The sequence below is a fragment of the Sparus aurata genome, chromosome 1 (assembly GCF_900880675.1).
Source record: "Sparus aurata chromosome 1, fSpaAur1.1, whole genome shotgun sequence".
Lineage (NCBI taxonomy): Eukaryota > Metazoa > Chordata > Actinopteri > Spariformes > Sparidae > Sparus > Sparus aurata.
The window spans coordinates 27,753,005-27,765,127 of NC_044187.1; the positions used below are offsets into that span (position 1 = coordinate 27,753,005).

Consider the following 12,123-nt stretch of genomic DNA (forward strand, 5'->3'; position numbering starts at 1 on the left):
TCGAAACACATGTTCACACACACTCAGAATGGACACATTGTGGTGTTTTAATGAAACTTTTATTACTAAAATCGTCCTTTAACAAATAACTTGAGACAACCAGCAAGGGCATGGACGCACTGTGCATACCCCTGCACTCAAACACAGCTGTCCTCCTCTACAGATTGAACCGGGAAAAATGAAATTATCTGAACGCAAACAGTGGCAACAAACACCGTAAACCTGAACATGTGTTCATGGAAGTTTGCACATAAAGTGGAAGTGAGGGGAGTAATGAGGGGAGAGGAGGTCAGACTGCACAATGAAAATGATGATTTGAACATCAGTGCGTGGAGAGTGCACTGGAAACGATAAAAAAAAAAAACAATATGTGGAAAACAGAAAAATACAAACATGCAAATATGGGAACATTTTTTACAAAGCAAGCACAGACAACATGCCAAACCAGGAATGGTGGAAAAGGTGGGAATGAGGTGTGTGATCATTTGACAGCATTTGGTTTCTAAGGTTTGACCGGTACAGACTGTTAAAAAAAATGCTGGTGGTATGAGATTAGTTGATTGATTGACTCAGCTTTACCCTGCGATAATATCGTTCAGTTAGATCACTGTATTAATAATAATTTACAAATGGAGGCTGACGTATCAAATGGACTTATTCTCAGTATATTTACATATTCACTCTGTTACATCTAGTTGAGAGCTGATAGTTGGGCTGATCTCAGTTCAGTTAGCTTCAGTTGGAGTCGACTCTGAGGCCACTTGCACAAAGAATATTTAGACCGGCTGACCAGTGGCACCAAATTTCAAAAGAAAAGAAGAAAAAAAAAACTTGGCATATAATTTGGGGTGTCTTACAATGCTGTGGAACAGTTAATTAGAAGCAGCAGTGAGATCATCATCATTGTTCGAATACATGAAAACAACTGACTGACGAATTAGTAGACACGTTCAAGCGGCACCTCACCCTCAAATAAAAAAAATTTAGATTTTCCCTCTTGTCTGTAGTGTTATTTATCTATTTAAGTGTTTTGGTGTGATTTGCAACCAAACCACACAGGAGGAAGCGAGAAGCTTGGGCTCGTGGTAGCGAGGGATGTAAGCAAGAAGTAGGGGTGTCATGATTTCGATTTTAAATCAAGTTGATTGAAATTATCCCTCAACTTCGACAATCGAAACCAAATGCAGTGAAGAACCTTCACACCCCTGGTACACAGCAATGGCTTCTTTATCAACTGAGCTGTAACATTAGCTAGCTTAGTTAGCTAGCTTAGTTAGCTAGCCTGCCTTCCATGAGTAGATGCACGCTTCCCTCTGTGCAGTGGTGCAGTTGGCAGGCGTAGCTCAGCAGAAAGAAAACTGCTCCTACATGACACCGCTCACATCAGTGTCTGTGGATTATCTTGAGTGACCGAGTCATAATGTTTTGAAAGAGACATCGCCATTGAGCTTTTAAAATGCATTGGATGCTCTACATACGATATCTCCGTAACTCGACAACTTGCAACAAAACAATCCAGATGAGGGATGCACATTTTCAGCAATTTCTTTGATCAATAGTAACATGGCTGCCTTAACAATCACTCATCGGTTAATCATAAATAGTATGTGAAATATGCTGGAAGTTTTTCCTTGAGAAAACTCTTTGCAGGCTGCATCAGGAATTAGCAGAAGAGAAACTAAACACCAAGTTACTTGAATGATAAACAAAATATTGACTTCATTTGATAGTGGGGCAACAAACTACCAGCTACTCACCAGCTAAAATGTAATAAAATCAGCTTGTATCGAAGATTTTGGATTTCTAAAATTACAAACTACTGGTGTGTTAATAAAATACCACTACTCATACCAGTATGTCGGATTGTATTTTGATATATTTGAAAAGCAAGTATTTGTAATTTGTAACAAGATACGTTTGATGTATTTGTGCCCGTCTCTGATTGTTGGATAATACATTTTTAATCAGTTAAATCAATAGATTAATCGATTCATCTTAATCACTAACATCCCTAATCCAGATGGATAAATAGCACGACAGGTCAGAGGGTTAATTATGTGTATTTGATTTTGGGCTGAACTGTCCCTTTAAGAAGCCACAGCCACAGCTCTGCGCCAGGTCCGGACTGTGTTGTCTTTACTCTGCAGACGAATCTCAGTTTATTTGGTCAAGAACTAGACAGCTTTGTGACAAGTTTGGTTGAAGCCAGTCGAAGTCTGTCTTTGTGCAACTAGCATCTGGTGTGGTGATACGTTGGTTAGAACAGACTGTTGCTGGCTCTGTTTAAGACATTACAAAAGCATGTATTTAATAGATGTTCATGTGAAACATTCAAAACCAACCACCTGCCGATCTACAAGCTGACATGGGGGGAATTATCAGCTTATTGCTTTGACCAACGACCGATTACACAAGGTCGTGTGCGCTCGCCTCTCCAGTTTCTGGGAATGTACAGTATATAATCTGGTCAACTTCTGATTTTTTTTTTCTGTTTAATCCAACATCCTCTGTCAAGCCTCCACACACACATAACGCATGTGCACAATGGCAAACACGCACCCACGACCAACATACTTTTGCATCGCAGCCTCAAAAACCGAACCACACAGAGTACCTTCCACGACCTCCTTCAAAATGTGCATAGAGGTCGGCACAAAGCAGCCCCTTGAAAAACAAACCATCTTGCACAGTTTAATCGAGAAATTGCAAAGTGCTTAAACACTGTAAATAAAAAAAGAGGAATTGCATGGTTTTCTGCGTCCCCAAATGTCATGGACCAACTTTTCCCCCCCAAACATTTGAGCTCTGCTTGAATCCTTGTTGTCCAGGAAGTACAGTCTCATTTCTGTGTTTTGTTCCTGGACCAGAGCAGAGGGCCAGGAGGGATAGAAAGAGAGGTGTGTGTGTGTGTGTGTGTGTGTTTGTCTGTGTGTGTGTGTGTGTGTATTTGTGTCTGTGCGCACCACTGTTCGATGTGAGATGAAAAGTGAAGCGCATATTGTATATCATGCATGCATTTCTATATGGTTACTTGAGCTATATGTAGATACAGACATACCAGTCTCTCTCTGTGTATTTCATGTGTCTGTTGTTAGCAGTCGTCTTCCTCAAAGTGTGTTTTCTGGAGAACCTTCACGTGGCGCTCATAGATCTTAAGGGCGGGGCCAAGCCTGATTGACAGGCCGGTCAGAACGTCGTTGCGCTGCATGAGGAGAAGGGACTTGCCATCGATTTCCTGAGGAAGAGATCAAAGCAATGTGGGCAGGGAGATGTAGGTTACAAATGTAAGATGTACAAGAACAGCCATTGATCCTGTCTCTGGTGGCCTCTAGTGGTTCTTTAAGGAGATTGCTGGCTCACCTGGGTCCTGAAAGCAGCGGCCTGCTCAGGGAAACCTGCTGCTGTGAAATAACTGACCACGTCAGACACTGTCCAGTCCACCGGGCTCCCGCTCGCCCCCTCAGACTTTATAAACCTGGAGAGATGAGGAGGGCCCATTGGCCTGTTAGAAAACCTGCAGTGACCTTGTAAAAAAGTTATGTCAGAAATGCCTGAGCAGAAAATACAGGGATATAGCTGTGTGTTGTTTCCTTCCCCCAAGGAGGTTATATTCTCATCTCTGGCCATTTGCCAGTTGGTTTGTGAGCAGGATTAACCTAAAACAACTTAATGTATTTCCACGAAACTTGGATGGAGGACGGGTCTTGGCCCCAAATAGATCCCATTAACTTTTGGTGCTGATCAGCATAAAGGGCAGGATGCATGAGTTCTTTCTCCCTTACTTTAAAGGTGCAATATTTAGTTTTGGGGGAGACATTTCAATCAGCAGAAACTAAATGACTGAATCTTTATGCCTCAACAAACAAAATAGACAAACAAACATTCTTCGTTATCAGGACTGAATAAACAAACTGACCTTAAAGGATAACACAGTTTCATACTGTTTTACTTTGTTTATTTGTGGCGTACCCTGCCACCATTTTAGCGTCAAAACAGTGTTCTGGGACTTTATTTCCTCTGAGAACAGCTTCTTTAATCACTTATGGAAAAAATAAACATTTCTGAGTGTGTACTATTACCTCATTAATATTATAAACATTCAAATTCTGTTTGACTGAACTGCCCCTTTAACATTAAAGAGTTTGTTTTTCAACATTTTTTGTTCATTCATCGGGGAACAATCCATGGCTATTGGTGAAGAAATCAGACATTTTAAGTGGCTGGTAACTATGAGTGAATGAAAATTTCATGTGGATTTGTTGGGCCTTGGCGGAGGTATGCACTCTATTGTTTTTGTCCATGGTATTTATTTCCATTGTTTTGGTAAGCAGTGTAGATGTATTAGAAGGGAGCACTGAGATATCCATAAGCAAATTAGATCTTAAACATCCAGATTGCACTGTGTCATTGTCATAACATGTTTACACCAAAATAAATGTATAGTATATGCGGGTTTTTAAACGTGGATAAACTTCAGGCAATTGATCCTTTCCATCTTTTCATATTGCTGTTTTTTCTGCAGCTGATATTAGAAATAGCTGAGGGGTGGGACATCTTCATTTTCTTCTCATCTTTGTTGGTAGCTACACCTGCGCAGTACCGGTCGGGCAGCTGGCAAGGCTCAGGTAGGCCTACTGTCATGGAGGCAACTGACAAAGTTACAGGGACTTTTTCATATCTTTAACCTCACTTCTCTCTTTCGGTCTCAGCACCGACTGAACCGTGTTCAAATGCTGCATGGACTGAGACGGATATATCAGTATTCACGCCCCATCATACTAATTTTAACGCTCGTCATAGCAGTTGTGTCGGAAAAAGGGGCGGAAATTAGCGTGTCCACCCAGAGGTAATGTTTCAATCACAGCCAATGGGAGCCGGAGCCGACAAATATCCGTCTTACTGCAGAGCCCTTTTTTCTGGGTCTAAATATGCATTGCACCCATTCTGCATAAGAAACAAACAACATGTTAATGTGTGTCTGTTTTTTTGTCCAGTGTGAAAGGGTTATTACATTAGATTATTCACTGTCACCGCTCTCATGACACCAAAAAAGCTCTAAAAACCCAACAAACACAACCTTCTAAACACCAAACAGCAGGTGGATACAGTTAGCGTCAAGCTGGTGAACAGAGCAGAGCCTTTAACAGCTAAAGAGACACATATAGAGAGTAGTGGACTTACATACATCAAGTGGACACAGAGACAGCTCCAAGTGGCCCCCAACAGATCAGATTTTGCAGGTTTATGCTAATGTAGTCTGGGAAGGAGTTATCTTGGACCGCACAATGTGGAGGAAAAAAAACACGCAGTGCCTGAGGGTGCTTTATTAAATGGACATTAAAGGAGACACACTATAGTTAAGTGAGAAAGCACCTTTTTGTTTTGGCTCTGTGCTCCAGCATATTAAGTTTCAGATTGAATTTCAAAGTGTTCAGATCCACAGATATATACACGCAGATAATAGTAGCGTTTAAATCAGCATGGGGACTCAACGCTTCCGGAGACTTGGATTGCAACAGACGAGCTGTGTGGAGCCATTTTCAGGGGTTTATTTTTGGTTGTTTTTGTTTTTTTATGTTTAAAAAACGTCCACATCTGCTTCAGTTGTTTAGGAGAACGCTGCAACACTGTTGTGCTGTAAAGCTCCAGGAATGTTTTGTGGACTACAAGAAACCTCACCTGACTTCCCATCGACACAGAGGTGAGAAGATAATGACTGAATTTCATTTATTCGGTGAACTTATCCTTCAAACGCCTGTGTGTACAGGTGCATCATCTTCACATTAAAAAACGAAAATCGACTTTGCTACAGATCCAAAAAAGCAAGCAACAGAGGAGCAGACAAAGCCAAAACCAATGAATCTGTTTGGTATTTTAGCGTCTCCAGTAGCTCGGCCGTACTCACCCTCCACTGCTAACTCCTCCGTTCATCCCTCGTTCCTCAGACATGCCGGAGTCTCTCGGGGAGGCTGTTGGTGTGAGCAGGCAGGACGACACGCCGACCTCTGTCTTAGAGTCCGAGCCTACAAGGGGAAAAATAAACCATAGTCTGTTTACCTGTCATCATCGCCAACCACCAGACACAAACAAACACACACACACACACACACACACACACATTTTGAGATCGTCCATTGAAGCAGAACTCACTGTTAAAGCCCGAGGAGCTGTGGTTGATTCTGTCGTGCTGCATCTGAAAAAGATTTCACTTTTTTTTTTTAAAAAGAAAAGCATGACGAAAAAAAAAAAACAATGTCTACTCTCAAGGCATAGGTCAGAGTTGCAACGCGCGGGAGGGAAAATCGTGTTGAAAGCATCAGAGTGATGTGACCTCCAACTCAAGGATTACAGAGTGTGTCATGACAAAACTGTAACTTGACCATCTGCTGTGGGAGTGTGAATGGTGATGTGCGAGGTGGGAGGTGGGTACGGTCCATGACTGAGCGACAGAATTTATATACAAAACGTGATTGATTCAAAAAGAGGAACAAGGATCAAACTCACAGTGAAAAAAGTCAGAAACTATCCTGTTAACTGTTCTCCCGTTATTTTGGTCATGAGACTAATAACAACTAATTTTGCCCTTTGTATGATACACACACATACATGACAGCAACACAATGCCATGACTGCTGCAGTGAGACAGTGAGTAGCATTAAACAGTACCTGAAGCTGCTCAATGTAACTCAGCCCCGATTGAACTTCACACTGATGACATGTTTGTGTGGACAGATCTTTAAAACCACAGCTACTACAAATAAAATGGTACTAATACATCTACAGAGGCTATTGGAAGGTACAGATTAAAAGTGTCTCTTTTCCTCGAAAACATGATTACGATTGTGAATGCATCATTCAAACCGATGTATAGGTTGGCCTGTAAATGACAGATCGCTGATGTCATTTTAGACAATAAAGTTTATTGTTAAACTGTGAAAGATCCTTTCTCCATGTCACGTTTTGTGTTTGTTCACCACATAATGTAAAAAAAACTAATTCTGTATATCGGCGGAAATATAAATATGGAAATTTTTGACTGGCTAATATCGATGCCGACACCGATATTAGGCAGTCAAAACTTTCCATAGGACTTTTAAGTTCATGCTGTTTGAGTCATTTTGCACTCACTTGCGCCTCGACATGCAGCCGATCTGGGACGACGGCTCTGTCCTCCTCCTCCTCCTCCAGGTGTGCACTGTTACTCTGTGACGAGGGAGCTCCCTGTACGGGTGGGCGCGGTGTTCCGGTGAGGGGTTCAAGCCCGGGTAGCCCTGAGAGACCGACAAATGAAGCCAGGTGAAAAGAGGGAGGAGAAAAGATTAAAAACTATATTAACAACAAAAAAACATTTATGATTTCATCTATACAGAAGTTAACAAATAGAGAAAAGGTGTTTCGCAGCTAAAACAAAGCAAGACTAACAGTATTTAAGCTCCTCCTCCTGAATAAAGTTAGAGGCGAGTTTACAGTTCCATTTAAAGGTGCAGTACGTAGTTTAGGGGAAGACATTTGAATCAGAAGAGAGCAGGCACGTGCACACATAAGGCCCAAGGGGTGCTTGAGCCCCTGCCCTTTTTATCTCCTATTAAAAAGTGCCCTTTTAGTGTGTTTTTTAAATGAATGATTTAAATCCTGTTGTGCAAAGGGATGTCGAAAAAAAGGCGGTATAAAAACGCCACTGTTATCTACCGTACGCATTTCGTACGTAATATGGTGTTGTGTGTGTGTTGAGCCTAAGGCCGCTTCTCTGTCCGCTGAGGCTCCGCTCTGCTCTCTCTCTACGAACGGTCGCTACTTTCAAATTAAAAGCCCCCCGCTAAGAACCCAGTTCTAAACTCCAATGGGGTGCAATGTAAAGCTATTATTTTGAAGACAAAGAGAGAGAGAGAGAGAGAGAGAGAGAGAGAGAGAGAGAGAGAGGCCGATGCCTCATCAGAACTCCACCACGCACGTAGATGAGATGTGACAGTGGAGCGACTTGAACCTTTGTGAGTTATAAATCCATTAACATAACTTCCTTGTGGGGGCTAACAAGTCACCTTCCACTTATTCAACGTGCTTAAATATGAGTCATATTTCAGAAGAGTGTCCATTTGTGCTTGTTAGGCTAACTGCTTGTTAATGAGAGTTAAGAATAATCTGACAGCTGTCTGTGTCGGCTGTTTATCTGCCACAAATCTTCAGCTTCTTCCAGATATTGAGTTCACTGTGACTTTGCTTTTGTAAACATGCTGTTCCTACTAACAGTCACAGTTGTCATTTCTTGGTTTTGTCACATTTTTAGATGTGTAACCTGTATTTCTAGCGTGCACTTGTCCTCCAATAAATAGCCTAATAATAAACCAGTGTTTCATTGCATTTTAAATATTGCAGCTGAATTGCATGTCTTCCAAACCTCAGTATTATGATAATGTGAATAAACTCATGTTGACAATAACTTGTTGACACAAAAGAAATGGCAATTGCATATCACTCACAGCTACACAGGACACACAGCTAAGTAGTTAGCTTTCTATAAGTGCTTTGTTTATTAATTTTACATTAATTAATCTACATATTGTGTTATTAGGGCCTCAATTTTGGGGGGCGCGCGCCCTTGTGCACGTACTGCCCTTTTCTGACTTTGAGCCCCTGCCCCTCTATAATCATGTGCAAGTCCCTGGAAGAGAGGGCTCTTCATGGACAGATTTTTTTTTTCTTTTGCCTAAACAAACTAAATAAACAAACTTTCTTTGTTTTCATGATTGACTAAACTGAATAAACAAACTGACCATAAAGGACAACACAGCTTCATACTGTATTACTTTGTTTATATATGGCGGACCCTGCCACCTTTCTAGCTTCAAACAGTGTTCTGGGACCTTATATACCTCTGAGAACAGCTTGTTTTTTCAGTTATGAAAAAGATAAATACTTCTGACTTTGTATTATTGGCTCATTAATATTTAACTATTAATATCAAGTTGGCCCACCTATAGGTGAAGCAGTAGCGGCAGTGGCAGTTACTGATTGGAAAGACTGATTAGAAGGAGGGTCTGGTACATACACGCACGCATGCGCTTCAAACGCACACACACCTTTGCCGCCGTGGCTCTCCTGCTCTGATGCTGTCTGGATCTCAGCATCTTCTTCTGTGGTTTTCTTAATGAGCTCCGGTTCGGTTGTCATGGCTACAAGGGAAAGTCCTCCCTCCTCATCAGAACTCCGGGGATCCTTGTCCTCCTCCTCCTCCTCCTCCTCCTCCTCTTCTTCCTCCTCTTCCTCGTTCTCTTCCCGTTCCTCTTCCTCGCTGGCTGTCTGCATTGGCTCGTTCTCTTGGAGAGTGGGGGACGGCGGCTGCAATGACATGAAGTTCATTTAAAAAAAAAAGAAAAAGAAAAAAAGGGGGAGTAAAGTGGAGATGGGTGTCTAATGGAAGTTTTCAGTCGGGCTGCTGGTTCATTGTACCTGACTGGAGCTTGATACATGATAGAGGATCTGCTGCGCTTCTCCCACACCTCCCACTTGGAGAAACACATATCAGAAATAACGACAGCAGCCTACTGTAGCCTACTGAAGTCTGCACCCACAGGGAGGAGGGGGGGAGGAGGGAGCGCTGTCAGGAATGATACAAAGGATTTAATGAGGCACGCAAAGGGGGAGATGCGGGGATAGCAAGGAGAAGGGGAGAAAAACTAAAACCGGCGGCCTCAAAAAAACAATAATAATAATAATAATAATAATAATATATACAAAATTTAGCCTGCATGAGAAAACGTGATGCTCAGCTGTTTGGTGCCGAGTCCGGCGCGACGGAGCAGCGCTCAGAGGCTCAGCGGCTCCGCGGCACGTCTCAAGTTTAGACAGACACCGCCTACTGCGCGGCGGCAGGCCCGGACACTGTGCGCTCCGCTTCGCGCTGCTAAACTTCCTGAGAGCCACAAAGCGAATGTGTGCTGCTGACCCGCAAACAGCGAGCAAACAGCGAGGAGGGAGCCGGGAGCAGAAAGTGATCGAGCCGTGCAGAGACGCTCTTTATAGTGCGCTCCGGAGATGTCTGCTCCCTGCGTGTAACCCGCACCTTTTGTGCAGGAAGCCGAGCGACACACACACACACACACACACACACACACACACACACACACACACACACACACGGAGGACAAACGCAGCACCGACACGGTGGCATCCCGCTGTCAAATACTGAAACAAGAATAAATGTAGCAAATCTCCCCAAGCACTTCTGCATTCACAACATCGAGGTTGAACACGGAACGCAAATATTTGGGGGCGAGGGGTCCTGAGCACTGATCATTAATTTAACTGCCAGCCATCAGCTCAGCGCTCCCTCTGCGATCGGGACGTGTTGGAAATGTTAAGTTCGCGGTGCCCACCTTTCTCCCGGTGTGCTTGTCCTGCAGTGCGCTCTTCACAAGTCTGTCAGCGGACGCATTCTTCGGCGGCGGCTCCTCCACCACCATGCCCCTCAGAGGAAGAGTGATGTTCCCGCAGCGGGTCCTGCGCAGCCTGCCCCTCGCCACCTCTCTCTCCATGACCACTTTGACTTTGCCTCGGGTCAGCTTCTCCTCCGACAGCCGCTCCTGGCTGCTCAGATAGCCCAGGATCTCCTTCAGCCCGAGCGGCTTCATGTGGCCTCGGGTCGCGGCGGTGGAGCCCCCCCGGAGGCTCCTCTCGGACAGGCTGCGAACAGAGGCCACCAGTCTGTCGCCCAGGTCGGAGTTGGCGTGGTTCCCCGCTGTTTTGGTGCCCCCTCCTCCGACACGAAGTTTGGGCTTGAGAGGAGGCGCAGGCTGCTTCTGTTTCTGGTGAGGAGGGAGGCTGCCGACGCTCCCTGGGCAAGTTTTGTTCTGGGTGTCAGCCCCGGACGAGCCCGGCTCTTTCCCCCCGCCAACTGCATCGACTTTGCTCGGTGTCACCCCGCTGCCATCCCCGCCGTCGTGTGCGCCGGTTCTGTGGCCGAGACCTGGCGACGGGCAGCCCCCCGCTCCCTGCCGTCCTAATCCCTTGTCTCTCGTTGCACTTGCTTTCTCCTCTTTACAGCCGCTCCCGACATCGCAGCCCGTTGTTGCGCCACAGCTGAGGCACCCGTTTCCGCTACTGGGGCTGGAGGCAGGCTTGAGCTTCTTGGCGGCTGTCTGAGTGTGGGGCTCTGGGCTGGGCTCCGAGTCCTCCTCTCCCTCCTCCTGGTCGGTGAAGCTGTGCGCACTGTCGCCGTTGTTGTTCAGATGGTCGTGTTTGGTCCGCTCCCTCGCTGCCTCCGCGCCGCCGCCGCCGCTGCCGCTGCTGCTGCTGCTGGCGGTCGTCAACTCACTCTTCTTTCTGCTTTTCCTCTGAACCTTCGCCGCGTTTCGGTACGAAATGGACCCTTTGTAGCTAACTTTGAGCACCGTCTGCTCTTGAATCAGTTTCTCCAGTTCTGTCCTGGTTCGGTCCGGGTCCGACCCGTGTCGTCTCCGGACCATTCGACAAATCCTCTCCAGATCCGGACGGGCTTTCCTCGAGCGGAGAGAGTCGATGGTTTCCAGGATCCACTCTCGGTACTTATTGGGCTCGGACATCCTTTTTCTGCGGGTGCGGATGGGGTTTGGCCCGAGTGCGTCTTTCTTCCCCCTCCGTTGTTTCACAAGTGACGCTGTGTCAAAGCTGGGAAGCCCGAGTGCGATCCCCGGCTGGAGAACGAGGACGGAAGCCCGGCTGGTACGCTTGCGTTCGTTGGCCACATTGTGCGCTTAAGGTGGACCGAAGATGGCGCCTTGGTCTCCAGCACAGACGCGAATGGCATTTAAGGTGGAATCGGCTGACTCCAGGCGCATCCGAGCGACTCTCTTTGTTAGCAGTCTCGTCCCGACCAACCTCGCAGTTTGCGATGTCGGATTTTAACACAAAGACAGACCGACAGCGAGCCGAGGACACGGACGAGTCGCTGGATGTCGTGTTTTTTTGAGCGTTATGGCGAATCGGGCTGATCCCGGGCGGTCAACAGATGGGTGGGTGACGGCTCCACTCCGCATCAGGCGGCAGTGATGGATGTCTGACCTCTGGGCGACAACAATCCACCACCGAGAACATCTCAGATATCTCATCATCTGCGATCCACTCTCAGCTGAACGAGCAAACACACAC

General features: G+C 45.5%; 1 protein-coding gene across 1 annotated transcript; it reads right to left on the reverse strand.

Moving 5' to 3' along the window:
• Window positions 1-37: 37 nt before the first annotated feature.
• On the reverse strand, window positions 38-12,119 carry samd1b (sterile alpha motif domain containing 1b). The gene is made up of 7 exons (XM_030412030.1): window positions 10,374-12,119; window positions 9,078-9,336; window positions 7,129-7,271; window positions 6,151-6,193; window positions 5,906-6,023; window positions 3,361-3,475; window positions 38-3,235 (listed from the first exon to the last, which is right to left on the reverse strand). The coding sequence occupies exons 1-7, from the start codon at window positions 11,556-11,558 to the stop codon at window positions 3,092-3,094; spliced, it is 2,007 nt and encodes a 668-aa protein (XP_030267890.1). The 5' UTR covers window positions 11,559-12,119; the 3' UTR covers window positions 38-3,091.
• Between the last annotated feature and the right edge of the window lie 4 nt (window positions 12,120-12,123).